We start from the raw sequence: 18,760 nt of genomic DNA, 5'->3' as shown, positions 1-18,760 counted from the left end.
ATACAGTCTCAGTTAATTTGTAAACATTTTTTGTAATTTCTTGTAAATATGAAGTATTTCATTTTAGTGCCGAGTTCACGACTAATAAACCATTACCATTACCACCATTTCTGTTGATCAAAAATTATATTTTTTACATCATCATCCTTTAACATAAACCAATCAAGTGACCCATTACGCTTCCAGTCATCTGGCGACAAAGAAAATAAAGTCTAGTAAAGACATTAGACCGTTTCAACCGACACCTCTCAAGAATTTTTTCCATTTCCAAAAGTTCCTAGTTTCGATTCCTTTGCTTTTCTAGCTTTGTTTGTTGTTTGTTGTTTCTCGTTTTAAATTCGTCTCGTTTTGCCTTTTGTAGTGTGTATTAATTCTTTTTTCATATTCTATTCTTTTATTTTTAGACAGTTATCACTAGTTGGCAAGCGTTTAGTTCCGAGCAAGCGGCCAACGAAAAACGAAAATTTTACGCCTATAATGCAAATTAACCAAAATACATAATAATTTTACTCCACCGACAGGTGCCGAGAAAAAAAATTCCAACATGGTCTTTTAAATATATACGAATATAGAGACTCACTGTTTGTTTTTTTTTCAGAATTGTAACATGACTCGAATAAGTTTTTATAATTTTTTTCTATTTTTCTTTCTTTTGCTTCCTTCGTTTGTTTCTTTATCATTATTTTTTCAAGAGGATAATGCTTGAACATGCAAATATCGGCAGTTGGTTGGCCAACTCTAAGGAAAGTTAATAGGCAAACAGGGGTGGGGAACCCCTACATAAAACCGCTTTGACCAGTGATCTGAAGAAGTCTACGCCAGTGCTGAAAAAAAAGTGATGACAGCCTGTACTCGAAAAGCTACGTGACTAATTTACGATTTGGACTCTATAGGCATTTCATGGTCAAAGGAACTGACACTGTTAAAGACCCACAATTCGCCGAGGTGAACAAAGTATTTCCAGCAAAGTGTGACATCGAGTCAAAATCGGGTGAGGTTTGGCATTCTATTTTCACCATGATCACGCTCTTATTTCGATAACATATGTGGCTTCGCCTCCCATAGGAAGAAGTACCCACAAAACAAATTGCTCCAATTTGCGATCTTTCGATGGCTCTAAGGAAATGTATGTGGAAACATATCGACAACAACGTAAAATGTTGAAAGTAAAGGAAATACTGAGCTAAAAGCGTTTTCGCTAAACAGGCATCCTCGACGCTCCAGGGTCACAAACATAAATATTCTGTTAAAGAAAGTTAAACCTGAAACGGAGCCATCGAAAATATCGAAATAATCGGGAACACTAACATGAAGCTAGCCCATTGCAATGTTTAAACGGATAATACAAATATTATATTGACAAATTCGACGGCAAACTATGCTCTGCTCTGCACCTTAAGCATAACACAGCAACGATATTCTGATAGTTGATTTCAAAGGTGAATTAACTAACCGAAAGCATATGAAATACTGAAGAAAATCATCTAGATCTTGTTCGTTGTGGAAGGCAGCTATTTGCTAAGAATCCTACCCTAAATAACGTTGCAAGTCGCGTAACACGTGAGATCCTTGTCTAATGCGCAGAGGTTTCAGCTGGGATCGCCAGGTGGCTAATATTGCATAAAATTCAAGGAAGAAAATCTACCGCAGAGTTGTTTTAATGTCCGAGAAAACGGTTTTGGATAGAAATCACTTCTTCGCGACAGAGAAATATAAATGCATTATGGCGATGTTGATGCGTACACAGCTGCTGCACCAGTAATGATCGCCGAATGGATCATGGCAGGAAGTGTGTAAGGCCAACAAAATAGAAACTTCCCCGGTTTTCTGGGATCTCTACGATTTCAAGGTTTCATTTGTTGGAGAATCGGGGAAGGTCGGGAAACAATGAAATTGCCGATCGTCTACGATTTTCTTGACAAATAAAGACCAGGCTTTACAACTCATAAACCGAGAGTTATTAGGTTATTTAGTAAGCTGCGAGATCAGTAAACTACTGTATGCCGAGGTCAGAGATACGAACTCAAAGCTCCAGGGTGACATTTCATAAACTGCTTAACGAAAGCTAAACATTTGAAAAACAAAAGACACAGATATGTGGTCATTTTAATGAAATTAACGAACAGAGACTGTATGGAAACCGACGATTAACTAATACGAATGAAACAAATATCGGCACGGATTCGACTGCAAACTATCTCTCATTTCTTTACAAGCGGTCTAAACCAGTGTTTTAATTCTGAGAATTGGACGCACTTAAGACATAAAACAGCAAATAAAATTTTAAAGGCAATCATCGTGATCCTGTTTGTTGTTAATGTTGTCGGACTGTTTAGTAATGCAATAACACTTTCCCTCTACCTTCTCGTAAATTAGTTGACAAGACGAAATCAAAATGCTCCCCCCCCCCTACCACCACACTCTACAGCACAGAGAAAGACAAAAGAGACGGTGAATCTGCTCGGGTATTTTTAATGAGGAAACGAGGAACTTATGAGGGGGTCAAGGAAAGTTCCCCGGGCGGGAGGGAGTGTAAAAAAATTGACTAATTATGAAACAAAGCAGAAAAAACAAAGTGGTCATACGACAACAAAATGCCAGTTAACAAATGGTCAGGCACAGCATAAAGGCCAGGAGCTGATTAAGCTATTTCCCAAGAATATTAACCATCATTAGCGCAAAAAAGTCGTTTCAAGAGGGTTGTAGGTTTAGGATTTGTACCACGGGATGTTGAATGCGGGTCGTAATATGTTGGCCTTCCTAAATGATCGTCTGTGTCAACCCAATCGTCCTAGATAAAGCTCAAGAGATCGACACAATTTTAGGAAACCAGGGGAAAAGACCAGTAACGATTTGGACGATGAAGAAAACCTCCATCGTTCAGATGTAGGACCGCCCCGATCATTTCGTTCAGTACTAACTTAGTGCGCTGATCAGGATGATGTAACAATAATAATAATAATTTACATTTCTAAAGCGCTAAAAATTATAAAATATTCTAAAGCGCTTTACAACATTATTAACTACAAATATTAAAATGATAAATATTACAATGACCAAAAGATCATCCGCACTTACACTTGCCGAGTCAGCTGCATAGAGGACAATGCTTTCCTGAGCTTTGCTTTTGGTCCAAATAATTTATAAGCTTCTGTGTAAGGCAGTTTTCACCGCTGAGTCGGGGGACGTCCCCTGCTAAACAGTATACAGAAGATGCAGGAGACGAAGCCTAGGATTTATAGTCCTAATCCGAGAAGACTAGAAAGTCTAACCACTTGAATATGTCATAGCAAAGGAAGTACGTTCCCCCTCAGTTACTTCAAGACCCTGAGTGTTGGTCCGGTCTGAGGCTTGAGCCCTTGACCTCCCTAAGGCAGTTCTGCGCTCTACGATACCAGCTTACCAGGCACGGCTGGTAGCCGTGTAACCAGCATGAGCTCTTTCTGATATGAAGTTGAACCCCCCAGGGCTGTCTATATTTAATAAAGCAACGTAAACTCATAGCTTTTCGTTATGGAAAAGCAGTTATTAACGGAAACAGCCATAGCAACTGTAGGTCAGTTCAAAATTGCTGAGTTTTATTCCTTTTTGTATCTTGTTGGGGTATCTCGAATAAAATTTTATTTGTTTCAAGCTGACTCTGCACAAAATTCTGCGAACTTTCCCTGCAGAGGACAGAATTCAAAACGAATAAACTGCTATAAGTGGAATCCTCAATTGTTTCATGGCCGCTTATGATTGACTGTGAAGTTTGAGATAAAGGAGCATGGTCGAGCAGGATTTTGGAAAACGTCGGACAAAAAAATCCGAGAGTTCAATGGTTTTAAATACAAAAATGGCTTTAAGAATGACTTACTTTAAATAAAATGATTCCTTGAACTGCTAACAATGGGAAAGAGAATTCAATATGATTTCTATACACTAGATTTGATAAAGGGAACAAGGAATGTTTTCATCGTCATCTAAGTGATGGCTGTTTTAACACAAAATCCATGACTTTCTTGGGTAGTTCTATTGTGGGACTTGTCAGGGGAAACTTGGTGGAAAGTTTCCTTTTTACCACTGGTTTTCTGATGTAATATCTGCAACATTTATGAGACAACAAAAAATATTGATGGCAATGATTCATTATAGATTTGAAGGTTCACCTGTCTAATTTGCCCTTTCATTTCCTCTTCCCCTAATCATTCACTCTTCGACAGTAGTTTAAATGTTCATCATTTATGCTTGGTGGCGTTACAAAACAAAGCTTCTTCAACTAATTTAATAGCCGGTATGTGTTTTGTTTTGTTTTTGTTATTTCTTGCGTTTGTTTTTTTTTTTTTTTCAGTTTTCATTTTCATCTACTTTTTTTTAAGACAGTAAAGTAAGTTTTTGATTACTCCCACTCTGATATGTCTGATAAACCTTTCAATAATTTCCCTTTTCTGGTCTGTAAGCCTTTGTAATTAATAAACCTTCCAGGGTATCTCAAAACGCTTACTATAAGCTATCAAATATTACAACTGCAAGAACAATTGCGGGAAAATGGTACAAGAAGATAATAATAATAATAATAATATATTTTTTAAATTATATAGTAATATCAAATTTTAATAACACTCAAAGCAAATAACCATATACAAGTTAAAAGTGAAAAAGACCTACTAATAGTTCCGATTTCAATTAAAATCCTATTTACAATCTAATCCTTTTCATCATCATCAATATTATTATTGTCGATAATAAAATGAAAATGCGTCTTTATTGTTCAAGAGATAAAGTTACACTAGCTCTAAAATATAATCATAATAGTTTAATAAATTCACAAAAAGGTACAAACAAAAGAAAAAGAGAAAGGATATATGAAACTTGATAAAATTCGCAAAACTACGTTGGACAGGCGATAGCGTTGGTTTGTATAGTATTAAATATATTAACCAGTAGTTTCACTAGCAACCTTTGTGGCTTCCCTTGGTGTTGATGTATGGGATCCCATGAAAATGGGTTCCCACTCCACTGATGAGCAAACTCGTGATCAGTGGGTAAAAAAAGGAACAAAGCGTATGCAAGGGTGGGATTGAGTGTGTAAAATGAACATAAAAGTTAGGTGTTAAAATTGAGGGAGCGACTTCTGTAACAACAGCACGCTCCTAAACTCAATTTAAAATTGTAAAAAAAAAAAAAAAAAAAAAATAATGTATGTTATATATTATTATTAAAATATAAAAAAAAATAAATAAATAAATAAGTAAATAAAATCAAAATAAAATAAAATAAAATGAAGTTAAAATATTATCTAAGAGTAACTATTAGAAAGAGGGGGCGAAGTATTTAGGGTTAGGGTTAAATTGCTTATTTTTTATTAGAGTTTTGATTATAGTAAGGGTTAGAGATTTATTAGGGTTAGTGTTAGTAAGGGTTAGGGTTAGGGTTTGGGTGGAGTAAAGGTTAGTAATAGGCAAGGGTTTGCTTAGGGTTTGTTGAATTAGAATTATATTAGGGTTAGGGTTAGTGTTAGTTAGTGTTAGGGTTAGTGTTAGATTAGGTTTAGGGTTAGGGTTAGTGCTAGATTAGGGTTGTAGTGGGGAAAGGTTAGTCATAGGTAAGGGTTTGCTAAGGGTTTGTGGAATGGGGTGTCTGTTTTTGACTGTAGGAAGGGAAAGGGGGTTTATAAAATAGGGAAAAAAAAAAAAATTTTAATATTGATGAAATAAAGTATTCTCCTTTTACAATTATTTTTATGGACAGGAGACTGTAGGAATTGGAAGGATATAGGTAGAGGAGGAGCAGTGTTGATCGAAGAGTGGTGAAAGAAGATGCGAAGTGTCTACAAAAGCTGCCCAAAGATTGAGAGAAAAGGAAATCAAACCGGCCGGGTGAGGAGAGAAGGATGCATCGGCACCAAGGCTCCTTATGGTTGTGAGTCGTCAGGGGCAAAGCACAACCGAGCGAGGATGTTTCTAACCTGGTACCAGGTCAATGCCCGACATCCTCGTGCCGAGTCCTTGTTGAAGAAAGCAAGAAAAACTACACAAATATAGTGAGAAATTAGAAAGTGATTGGAACCCATTCCAAAGGGAAAAAAAAAAAAAAAAAAAAAAAATTTATATATAAGTACAGTTTTTATAATATAGAGGGAGGTAAATATGTATACTAAATAAAGAAAAATTTCAGATATGATAGGAGAGAAAACTTATGTAAACAAATTAAAAGAAAAAAATTTTTTTGATATATTACGGAAGAGAATGCAATGCTCATGTAGAGAAACAGAATGCGGTGCTAATACAGAAGAGAATACCAATGTATATTAAAAGGAAAATAATTAAATGAATTAAAACAAAAAACAAAAATAATAATTTCAAGTGTGTGTACACTGAACGGAAGTGTCACGAAACGGGAATTAGAATTAAGAGGGGAGGTGTGTTATTATTATTTATATGAAGAAAATAAAGATAGATACCTTGAGAAATATGAGAGGGAGCTGCCTTATCCTTAATATCCAAAGGAAAAAATATATTTATAACGAAAAAAGATTTTCGCTGCTGGCTCCGTGTCGCGAAATAGCGAAGTTGAGAGATCTTAATCTGGGACGGTCACGTCAGAATGGCGTGATCGAATTGCGTGAGTAGGGAGCTTAAGCAACCACGACGAAAGGGACGACGACGACGTCAAGTAATCTCGAAGGGTCTGGAACGAGGACGTCGTTTTTAGCGGGAAAATGAAACTTAAGCAGTGAAGTTGCTCAAGGACGACGACGTCTGAAATCTTGTTTATTCTCGCTTCGTCAGTTTAAGAAGTGACATCGTTCATAGACGTCCAAAACCTTCTTCTTCTCACTCATGGATCAAATTGCCACATATATATCGAAAGTTCGAGAGTAGGTTATTCAATTCTTGAACATCAACAGTCCAAGGAATTATTAAGCTTTAGCTTTATTTACAATAATTTAAACATCGCAAAAGTTTAAAATATCAAATTTTACGCAAGTTGTTTGAGGTTTAAATTCAGTTCTAAGTGTTGCTGATATAAACAAACCTATTTTGCACAAGGTTTGTCTGATTTTCAACATGCTTTAGCCTGTTATGTTCTACCTTTGATGCTCCTTCCTTTGGCGAGCAAACGACGTAAGTCTGTCAATTTAATCAATGCTAGCTAGCGATCGGCACAGATAGCAGCCCTTGCGAAATGGTTTGCTAACTTTCTAGGATTCCTAGGAATTTCCTAGGAGTAAGTGGAATTTTCCTAAAAAAAATTTAAGCTCTCTAGAGATGTGAACAAACATTACTAGGTTCCTAAGAATTTCCTAGGAAATTCCTAGGAATCATTACAGGTAGAATTTACATAAAAAAAATAGATTCTTGATCCTTGGGAAATTATTAGGAATTTACTAGGAAAAATGATCTTTTAAAATAAACCCTCGATTCTTAAGAATTTTACTCATGAGTTTGTTTTTTGAGAGAAAAAAATGCCATTTGAGATGTTTAAAAAAGTCACTACTTGCAATATATCAAACAATTTTTTTTTGTGTGTTATAATTTATAACTCATTAAATTTTTCTGCAGATATTCTCTAAGCTTATAAAATTTCCAATAAAACATTTTTTTTTTATCCTTTAATTGCATTTCACAATGAATAGAAATAAAAAATTACAGGAGTAAAGAATACAAGGAGAAAACTAAATCAAATGCAATTTAAGTGGGATTTTTGATCCATGTGTTTGGTGCTCCAGTCAGAAAATAAAAAGTGCTCTGCTGCAAGGACAATGACTCTGGCCACACTGAAATACAAGGTTATATCAACCTGAGGCATCCCTGCAAAATGGTTTATCACAATGTGCAAGATTCAGCCAACACAGTTTTCCACTGTCTGCTCCTGATTTATTCTAATTATATGGTGAATTATAAATACTTGCCATTTAAACTCAAGTTCAATATAGATACAGTATCAACTAAAGTATCAATTTATTTGCCAGATTAGAATATTTCATACAGAAAGCTTAGGAACACATCTTTACTTAAATATCATGGCAAGGCAGTCTTATCTGAAGCAATGGGAAATTTCAAATCTGGCATATTGAGACTTGAAAAGTTAGATTTTCTTATATCTAACCACAGACACCATTAAAGTTTGGAAATCTTATTATAACATGGTTTCTGGAGTTGCCATTTAGAAGCATAATCTTCTCCAAAATCTCAGTGACATTCTTTGCTTTCAGGTCAGACCTAAAACATTAAGAATAAGAAATATTAATGTGGTAAACAGATGTTCAGAGCTTCTATTGCCAAACTCTATATATGCAAGATTCTGATCCAAACCTATTCAAAGGTTGATTTGATTATGGTACATTCTCTCAACATCTTATCACTGCCCATAACAATCCAAAGAATGAATAGATACTGAAATTATTAAATTCCAGGATTTGGCATCTTTTAGATGCTACTGTAGAAACTCACCTATCACTTTTAACTCGTACTGCATGCAATCCCACATCATTAAAGAAGAATAGTTTATTTGAATCAACTTCGATTTCCTTGAAAATGGCAAGCACCTTCCCAGACTTCTTCTCCCATACAAAGAACTCTATCCCACCAAGAGTGTTGTCAGTGAACTGTACGACACAGGCGTTGCGTTTAACCATCCTTGTGTATTGCTTTGAGAAATATACATGGCCATTTACAACAATCCTGTTTACCATCCAAACAGCATCACTTCCTAGTATTCTGGTGATGGCTTCACCAATTGGCTGTTGTAGGTTTTGTACCTTCTTTGTCCCACCAGCTACTTGACAATCATTTGCCTTCTTCAGGCTTCGAAGTCTAAAATAAGATTTTGTGTGAGTACACAAGTCATTGAAACATACAGAAAAAAGTAATTAAGTTAAATAGCAGATGACAATTTTGATTCTGTATACTTTGGGAAGGCACTTAACTGCATAAAATGATAAAAATGAATGAACAATTATTTGCATTTTAAAATAAGAAGAATATTTTGTGTATATTTTTGCTTTAAAATACTTTTCATGGAGCTGGTAATTAAAATTTAATCACACTTACTGTCTCTTTGTGCTAAGCATGCACTCAATAAATTGCTTTATTGAGCAGTTTTCCATCAAGTTGACATCACATCTAAGTCGGCTTTGTGCATGCAACATCCAGATCAGCTGTTAAAAAAAAAGCAAGAAAGTAAATAACTACAATCATACAAAGATGTATATGTTGAGCACTCCCTACTGTACAAAATAACAGATTAAATACCTGACGACAAACATTTCCTGTTCCATGTGCAAAATCCCTCAGGGTCCCATTCATATCCTCAAACCCAAAGGTGGACCAGGCCCATAGTGGTCCCCATCCCTCTGCATAGTCAGCAAGATGCTGGCCAGCATTATACACATTTAAGCCACAAGTACCTTCACCAGTAACATATTTTTTTTCAACAATCATGAATTGTATAAATGGGTACTGTTACATGTCGCAACTTAAATTTATATCCATAGTTCATACAAATTTAACCTATTGTCATCACTCTGACAGATGTTTCTAGAATCATGGAATGTTAATTTGTTTATGCAGGAGTCAGTCAAATGTTTTGTTCAAATACGTGTTCAGTGAAGAAATAGAGAGCCATACAGGTTGAACTAAACTTGGCAATCAAATTCTAGGGTTTTTATGCCCAATGGAGTCTTTTTTTGCAAAATATCACAATACATTTATGGTTAATGATCACTGCTGTATTCAAGCTGCTTTGCATTATGTCCTTTAACTGTAAATGTTAGTGTGAAGTAAAACAAATTACCATACAGCTCTGCAAAGTCTTTATAAAACCTCAGAAGTAGATCTCGTGCTCTGCTAAGCTGATTTGGTGTGATAGAATCACCAAGTAGAATATAAATACCCTCAGAGAATTGAGCAAAGTGTTGAAGATAGATATCAGGAAGTATGCCAACTAGGCAGGGTAAAGAATAATACAAGAGCCAAGCCTGAAGTTCTGATGCTGGAAAGAAATCAAGAGTAAATACCATTATTACTGTTTGAACTATCAAAACAAAAAATGCACTCCATTGCAACTGCAATTTACTAATAAATACTTATATGAAACAGATCTCCCATTTGGTAATGCTAAAAAGACATGGTTTAAATGTCTGTCAATTACAAGAGTCCCACATGTTATGTACTGTTATTTGGTTTTAAAACATTGCATACAAACATAGAAATGGTAAATTAAAGTCTCACAGTACCTTTCAAATTTTTAAAATGTTTTTCCATGTCTCTTGGTAGTCTAGCAAGAGTATCTGGAGGCCTCATCTCAAGTAATCGTTTATTTATTCTGTTGAGCTGACACAAAAAGACAATAACCAAACGATTAATAAACACATCAATACAGCCGTATAACGTACGAAGATTGCCTTCAAACAACTTCAATAAAAGAACCACTATCATTTGGGTGTAACAATTTTGTTATGGTTATCATCCCATCATTGCACTAAAGGCAGTTATGATCGCGTGTGATTTTGTCGGAATACTTTTTATGGCTGTAAATCTATATCAAACATTTTGAAAATAAATTCGGAAAACCTGACAGGTATTCAAGCTCATGTTAACACACCGATCTGAAGAATTCTTTGTTGTTTAAAGCGTCTCGATTGAAGAACAGCAACACGCAAAATTTTTAAGTAGCAGTAATCCGGCAGTTCCATACACAGCTTTTGACCGAACGCAGAGGTGTATTACACTGCCATTTAACACTTTTCATTCAAAAAAATGATAAACAGCACTCTTTCATAAAATATACTCAAATAAATTTAAACCTTACGTGGTCGCTTTCACCCCTTGACTTGACATCTGTTGTGCGGAGGAAGGAATATGAGTTGGTGGGTTTTCGAGTTTTATTTGTTTAAAAACTGATCAGGGTGGTTTAAATCAAACGAAGAAGCGAATACAAACTCCAACCGGCCATAGACTGTCTAAAAACTAACCATAAACCCGCACCTTTAGTGAGAAAAACTGCTTTGAAGTTCGGAAGTTCACGACGACGTGAGGCAGGTCCTTCTCAAGTCGTCGACGACAAGACGACGACGGAATTCTTGGTTCGCGCTTGCGCAGTGACGTTTTTGCTACTTCCGGTCGTCGTCCTCCGTTCGTCGTCGTGGTTGCTTAAGCTCCGTAGTCTTATGACGTACGTGTAACGCGCGATTGCTCTTGGGAAATTGATGAAGAGTGTTCAATCGATCTTCGTCGTAAAAGGGATTTTGACCCTCGAGATGTCTAGAAAACGAATTATTTATAGAGATAAAGGAGATAATTGCGTGCGTTAGCAGAAGGAATTGAATGGAGACGTCGATGTAAGGTTATCGGACGTTGTTGGAAGAGGGCGAGGACCTATTTTTGAGATCTTTCGTTCTAATCTGGCTGTGGAAAGTGATTAACTGTTGGAATGCATCGATCCATCTTTGCTGTGAATGGTTCGCCGAAAAGTATGGTGTCGAACGGTGAGTGAAATAAATTAAAGATCGGAAAGAGAATAATTATTGTATTGATTTATTTAAGTAGAGAATAGCTAGAGTAGATGTATCCAATCTATCAATGTAGACAATAGCTAGAGTAGATGTGACACAATAAATAAAGCGTAGAGCATACCAAGAGTTAAGTGGATTAAATTGTTCTGCATACTTTTACAATATAAAATAGATGTTAGTAACAAACAGCCAGTTTTTGATGGAGATAGTGCGGAGAAAGCCCCGCAAAAAAAAAAAAGGAAAGGCTATAAGTGTAGAACGATTATAACAAATTCGAGTTTTGACAAGAATTATGTATAAAAATAAGTGTAATGAGCAAGGTTAAAATACAATTATGAGTTAAAATGCAATAATGAGCTAAGATATATTACAAAATTCTTTGAGACTATCAAAGAAAAATGTCGAAAGATTATAATGAGGGAAGAATAAGGTAGATTCTTTAATAAACTACCTAAGAATTATATACATAGTGGCTTTAATGGTTAACTACAGTCTTGAAATGGAATTAAAGTGTTAAGGAAAGAACATCAGGGATGTCTTCTCTATATTTATGAGAATTATTGCGATGTAGTTTAAAAATAGCTCAAGGTACATAAATGTATAAGAATGTAATGATCGTGTTGGAATCCATAAACTGTAAAAATTGAAATACAGAAAAAAAAAAAAAAAAAAAAAAAATATATATATATATATATATATATATACATATATAAGTATATTTTTGATGGCATTAAAATCTATTATTATTTGGTAATTTTCGAGTGTAATAGCTTATTGGTGAGTAGCATGGTGTGCAGTTTGGTGGTGTTGCTGTATGCTTTGGTGAGTTTGGGGATATGCATGTTGTGGTATTTGTATAGGATGTGGCGTACTATTTTGTCTGTTCGTGCATGTTTGTTGTATTTGCTGCGGTAGTAGATTGTAGATTTTTTAGTGGATTGGTTTCTTTTGGTGAGTTGTCGTCTTTTGTGACAGTGGTAAGGTAGCCAGGGGTAAGAGTTTTTAGTGATGAGTTTGTTGGGGTAGTCAAGAGCGGTCAGTCGTAGAGAAAAGAGTTTGTGTATAAAGTCGTAATCGTCTTTGGTTTTAGACAGTCTGCTGTATCGTACAGTTTCAGTCTTGATGATGCCTGTGAAAATGTGTTGTGGGTGATTTGATGAGAAATGGGGGTACATGTATTTGTGATGGGGTTTTTGGTAAATTTGATGGTGAATTTTGTGATATAGTATGGTGTGGTAATTGAGGGAAATTGTGAGGTCTAGGTAGTGAATGGAATGACAATTTGTAGTGAAAGTGATTGGGATTTGTGAAGGATATGTAGTGGATAAATGGTTAATAATATCTGTAATGTTGTTTTTGTCTGTCAACAAAAATCCGTCGTCGATGTATCTACAAAAAAGGAAAAGTCCAGTGGTGTCGTGTTCCGAAAAGAAAGTTAATTCCCTGAGCAGCAAGACCAGGTCAGCGATTTGCCGGCTGTGGTAGCTGCCCATAGCAACCCCTTTGATTTGTTGGTAAACGTCCTGTCCTGATAAGAAAAAGTTACGGTTCTATTGTGGGACTTGTCAGGGGAAACTTGGTGGAAAGTTTCCTTTTTACCACTGGTTTTCTGATGTAATATCTGCAACATTTATGAGACAACAAAAAATATTGATGGCAATGATTTATTATAGATTTGAAGGTTCACCTGTCTAATTTGCCCTTTCATTTCTTCTTCCCCTAATCATTCACTCTTCGACAGTAGTTTAAATGTTCATCATTTATGCTTGGTGGCGTTACAAAACAAAGCTTCTTCAACCAATTTAATAGCCGGTATGTGTTTTGTTTTGTTTTTGTTTTTGTTTTTTCTTGCGTTTGTTTGTTTTTTTTTTCAGTTTTCATTTTCATCTACTTTTTTTTAAGACAGTAAAGTAAGTTTTTGATTACTCCTACTCTGATATGTCTGATAAACCTTTCAATAATTTCCCTTTTCTGGTCTGCAAGCCTTTGTAATTAATAAACCTTCCAGGGTATCTCAAAACGCTCACTATAAGCTATCAAATATTACAATTGCAGGAACAATTGCGGGAAAATGGTACAAGAAGATAATAATAATAATAATAATAATAATAATAATAATCATAATAACAATAATAATATATTTTTTTAAATTATATAGTAATATCAAATTTTAATAACACTCAAAGCAAATAACCATATACAAGTTAAAAGTGAAAAAGACCTACTAATAGTTCCGATTTCAATTAAAATCCTATTTACAATCTAATCCTTTTCATCATCATCAATATTATTATTGTCGATAATAAAATGAAAATGCGTCTTTATTGTTCAAGAGATAAAGTTACACTAGCTCTAAAATATAATCATAATAGTTTAATAAATTCACAAAAAGGTACAAACAAAAGAGAAAGAGAAAGTATATATAAAACTTGGTAGAATTCACAAAACTACGTTGGACAGGCGATAGCGTTGTCGAGGGAGAAGTCTAAGTCGATGATATCGAGGGTTCTTCTGATGGATCGTGATCCTCTCAGGCATAGCAAAGCTGAACGAACGAGCGCAAATGAAACCTTGGCTCGAATCCATGACATGGTGCCTGCATAGCTCTGATACTAATGATACTAACTCGGCGAAACGTTTATGGTATATTTTACATTCTGTGCCCATTCCACCTATTGTAATAAATATTAAAGGCGTAAAAGTTCCTTGTTCGACTTCCATGACCCTGTTGGCAAACTGACGTTTCTTTTCACTCTCATGCTGCCTGTAGACTTGCTCGGGAGTCTTTTCACGTTTAGATTCTGCATTTGGGTGGCATACCCGAACATTATGATGATGACGTCTACCCCTAACATCCACCCAATGCAGATTGTATGTTCTAAATACTGTTCACTGTAAATTTTTTCTAGAACTTACAAGGAGAATTTGATCAGCAATCAAGAGATTCTTTTTTAGCTCAATTGGTTAGTCAGCGCCGGATTGTGTTTTGCGGGAGGTCAAGGGTTCGAGCCCTGGCCGGACCAATAATCATGGTCTTCAAATAACTGAGGAAAACTTGCTACCTTTCTATAATATCAAGAATTGGATAGATATTCTAGACTTCTCGGATAAGGATGAATACATATTAAAACTGTAGGCCCCGTCTCCTACAGGGTTTGGGGTAGGAGACGTCAATTTCCCACGCACGAGATTACTGTGAGATGGATGTCCTCCCCTGGGTTGGGATGGGTGGGATACCTGCTGAAGATGGGCTGTATTGCCCTTTGCATATCAGATATTTAGATTTAGATGTTCAATTCCTTTATTCTCATTAGCTTCATACAATATTCAGTTGTGATGCTGGAAAAAGAATTTCCATTGTAGATCAGGCTTGACACTTCCACAACAGATCTACACATAATTTTCAAGCTAGTACTGCAAATGGGATATAAGCTCTGGAAGGATGAGCCTTGTGAGCTGATTTCACCATTCATAGAAACATTTTCCCTCTCATTGTCAGCTATTACAAGATGGTCAGAGTGACCAGAACTATAATGTAGCATAGGAGTTGTGGTAAAACAGTGTTTATTTGTATATTGGAAAAAAAACATCATCCAAATCATGTCTGGTCCACTATTGCTATAAATTATTACTAATAATTTATTCATATTTACTCAATATATCCGTTTGTTCCATATTTTTCTAATATTTAACTCTTTGGGCCAATTTCCAATGCAAGCAATAGTGGACCAGATATGATTTGAATGATGTACAGGCAATTTCAGAAAAAGAACAAAAACCCTTTTAGTTCCTTCGGGTGCTGTTATCATTACCAGCAGATGCCATCATGATGCCAGGGCTAAAATCATTCACTCCTTAGATGTAACACCAGTATCTGAAGTTGACAAAGAAATTCAAAATCACCATTATGATACTTTAACATAAATATAATTCTGCCAGGGTAAAACTGTCATCATACATCATTATACATTGTTTATATACAACAAGAACTTCATCATTAATAATAACACTTCAAGTACATTTTGACTTGGATGTTCTTCTGATATCAACATTTTGGCCATACTTTCTTTCTAAAATTATACCAGACTGGACCATAGACTAAAGCGAGATTTCAGGGTGAAATTTACCACGGTCAGCCTGGCTGAAAACCATAATGCAGATTATACATTGTGGTAAAGAAAGATCGCTACGTCGTTGCTGACTGTGTAGCATTTTGGTAAAGTTCTATAATAACGAGAAAAAAAAATTCACTGGAAGAATCTCAAAATTGACAACACTTAGAGCCAAAAACTAAAATCTCACTTTCCTCTTGAAGCACCCTCTTATCACAGACCTGCGCTGTTTGGTGTAAATTAAACCAAATCGACAAAATCACAAATTTATTGTTTATTTATTAAAGAAAAAAAAAATTCACAAATTTACACATTAATGGCTTTCCAATCACAATTTCCTGCAGAGTTGACATTTTAGAATACCCTAAATTTTCCCCTCAAAGACCCCAGAGCAAACCAACAATGAGGATGAATTCTATCCTTTAACCACAAGCTGCAGAGGATGCAGAGCATCCAAGCCCAGACTAACTTGTTGGAAGGCAAGCATTTATGCCAACTCTGATGCATGAGTGATCACAACATAATTACTCCTTACAATGTCATTACTGGTTTAAATAATAATATCAGGCAGACATTGAGTGATGAGATTCGAGAATACTATCAATTAAGGAAATATCAGCTGATCCAATACCAAATTCTCTTAACTAATATCAAAAAAATTGTATAGAAAAAGTCAAGAGAATTCCTAAAGAGATCTGAAAGGGGAAGGGTTAGCCAGCTGAGCCTTCCAAATAATATTCATTTTAGTGAATCATAATGCCTCCCTAGAGTAAATTTTCAGTTGGTGCCAGTCATTAAAATTTATTCCTTACTAACACTGACCCCATATGTCTCCTTGGGAAGTGGTGTCTACTCTTCCACACTATCTCTTCTTTTCTGAAATTCTTCATCAAGATCCTAACCAGGAGGAATAACTTCTAATTATTTTTATTTCGATCTAAAAAAAAGGCCAAGTCATTCTGGTAATGGTTAAATTCAAAAGAAAGTTAAGTCATATGTGGGCCAGTCCTCATTAAATGCACTTTGGCTGGAGTGTTTTCTGAACCCTTTAATCCCTAACAGTGATTGGAATATAATTTCTCCTTACAATATCACCCCTGAATCAGACATTAAGGCCAGGAGAATAAAGAAAATGATCACCAACTGGAGAAGCTCTTGATTGTTGAACAAATTCTCCTTGTCAGCACCTTAAGAAATGTATAGAGAACAGTGTGGAGAATATACATACTGATGTTAGGGTGTAAAGGGTTAATGCCCACAGGAAAGAATGAGGCCTGCAGCAACACGAGCTGGTGAGAGGTGGATCTGCAAGGGCGAGGGGTTTCACACTGATAAGGAAGGCCCAAGGATTTCAACAAAAGCTGGTTACTGGCTTATGGAAAAGGTTAATGAAACACCTGAAGATCTCTCATCATAATTAGGTACAGACCCCCAACAAATTCATTCCCAAACCTGTCTTAAATCTTCTTGTAGGTGGAGAAATGTGCATTAAAGAACTATCTCTCTGTACTACAACACAAACTACAATTCATATTTTACAACCCTGAATGGGATGTACACGGTATGTTAGTCATAAACTTTAAGATATTCCAGTTATAATATGATAATTCAACACACTTAAAATAAAAATAAAACAATCAAAGCAATTCAAACAAAAAACATCAGAAGAAAACCACTTTCAACATTTTTTACCTGTGACTATGATGCCAAAAATTATCCAGGGCTTGTGATAAACTTGTCATTTAAGACATTTTTTCACTTTGCTTCTAACTGGTGCCTATGTAAAAATAAAAAATGGTGTTTATACTTTTAGTTAGCATGAGAGATGCCATAGACAACTGGTTAACCTACTGCTCTGAATAGAAAAGCCAGAGCCGGTTTATTACTCAGAGAGAGGAGTTTGATCATGATTATCTCACTTCATTTTGCCAAGTTGCAACAGACATGTGGTTACAAAAAAAATCCCTTGAGTATATACACACAATCAGCAAGAAAATTGTTGACACATTACCCCTGAAATGGCAATATTCTGGAATATTTGGTATACCACGTATCTCTCTTACCCACACTTTCACCTCCTTTTCACCTCTACAATGTTGCACTTTGTTTTCTATATTATTATTATTTTTTTTTTACAACATTGGTGACTGGTGGAAGGTGGGTGTTGCGAGAAATTGTAGTTCTAAATGCTTCCTTGACAGTGGCTCCATGAATTTTGTATGTCTATTAATTGTTACATCTTGTGGACCCTTCATTACCCTTTTATTAAACTTCCAAGATCTGACTTTTAATTCTCCCCTTTTAAAGTTGCTATGCTCATTCCCTTGTAAATTAGTTTCACGATTTTGATGTTCTATTGATCAAGATGACAACCTCTACCTGATAACTTTTAGTATTCTCATTACCTGTTTGCTGGATAATGTTTGGAAGGTATAGGGAGAAGCTATATGTTAGTCACTTCTTAGAGTTCAAGGATTAAAAGGGAGCCCAAACTAACATGTCTTTTTCCAGTATAAAAACTTCATGACACTTAATTGTCAATTATAAGATAAACACACAAATTGTGGAGTTTAAAATAGGCTTCATTTTGCCATGGTATGACTGTTGATTAACATGAGATCGACAACATACCCCATGTTCACAGATATCTCTGCCAAAAACCTGTAATAGTATCTTTGGTTATTATTTGAGAGACTCTCATTTTCCTCTTTCAGAAACTTTTGCAAATTTTCATCTTTTCAAAATGCCAGGTGGGCCACAACAAGTTGAAGAAATCTGAATGACACCAGAAAAAATATAATTACTGGTCAGTACAAAATGCAGACTGCAGACTGGGCATAAAATGCAGACTGCAGACTGCAGACTGCAGACTGGGTATAAAATGCAGACTGCAGACTGCAGACTGGGTATAAAATGCAGACTGAGACCAAAATTTTATACCCAGTCTGCATTCTGCAGTCTGCATTTTATACCTAGTCTGCATTTTATACCCAGTCTGCAGTCTGCAGTCTGCATTTTGTACTGACCGATATAATTACATATTTTTTAAAATATAATTACATATTATAACATTTTTATATGTGGCTAACCATATACAATGTATACATGTGAATCAACATTGTTTGTTAGAAAGGAAATTCCATGTTAAGAG

General features: G+C 35.5%; 1 protein-coding gene and 1 long non-coding RNA gene across 5 annotated transcripts; both read right to left on the bottom strand.

Annotated features, from left to right (window-relative positions):
• Positions 1–7,926: 7,926 nt before the first annotated feature.
• Positions 7,927–11,122, bottom strand: LOC111346447 (uncharacterized). 4 transcript variants are annotated; one of them, XM_088761285.1, is made up of 7 exons: positions 10,971–11,095; positions 10,795–10,823; positions 10,220–10,316; positions 9,237–9,975; positions 9,036–9,142; positions 8,436–8,798; positions 7,927–8,204 (listed from the first exon to the last, which is right to left on the bottom strand). In XM_088761285.1, the coding sequence occupies exons 4-7, from the start codon at positions 9,423–9,425 to the stop codon at positions 8,087–8,089; spliced, it is 777 nt and encodes a 258-aa protein (XP_088617411.1). In that variant the 5' UTR covers positions 9,426–9,975; positions 10,220–10,316; positions 10,795–10,823; positions 10,971–11,095; the 3' UTR covers positions 7,927–8,086. The 4 variants fall into 4 exon arrangements, with proteins under 4 accessions (XP_088617411.1, XP_088617414.1, XP_088617412.1 ...); XM_088761288.1 differs by having other exon boundaries at positions 10,220–10,308; positions 10,971–11,093; XM_088761286.1 differs by having other exon boundaries at positions 10,958–11,077.
• Positions 11,123–14,780: 3,658 nt separating this feature from the next.
• Positions 14,781–18,234, bottom strand: LOC148731380 (uncharacterized). The gene is made up of 3 exons (XR_016002065.1): positions 17,302–18,234; positions 16,432–16,506; positions 14,781–15,371 (listed from the first exon to the last, which is right to left on the bottom strand). It is a non-coding gene; the product is annotated as an uncharacterized LOC148731380 (long non-coding RNA).
• Between the last annotated feature and the right edge of the window lie 526 nt (positions 18,235–18,760).

The sequence above is a fragment of the Stylophora pistillata genome, chromosome 5, assembly GCF_964205215.1.
Source record: "Stylophora pistillata chromosome 5, jaStyPist1.2, whole genome shotgun sequence".
NCBI classification, from domain to species: Eukaryota; Metazoa; Cnidaria; class Anthozoa; order Scleractinia; family Pocilloporidae; genus Stylophora; species Stylophora pistillata.
Note: the sequence above shows the minus strand (reverse complement) of the source record. Positions and strands in the feature narration are given on the sequence as shown.

Bases quoted from the DNA above. Each gene is read 5' to 3' on its own strand.
- LOC111346447 (XM_088761287.1), bottom strand. From the start codon at position 9,425: ATGATTGTTGAAAAAAAATATGTTACTGGTGAAGGTACTTGTGGCTTA. The intron at 8,799-9,035 runs GTAAGTGTGATT...ATCTTATTTTAG, and splicing joins ATGCTTAGCACAAAGAGACA to ACTTCGAAGCCTGAAGAAGG. The intron at 8,205-8,435 runs GTGAGTTTCTAC...TTAATGTTTTAG, and splicing joins GTACGAGTTAAAAGTGATAG to GTCTGACCTGAAAGCAAAGA.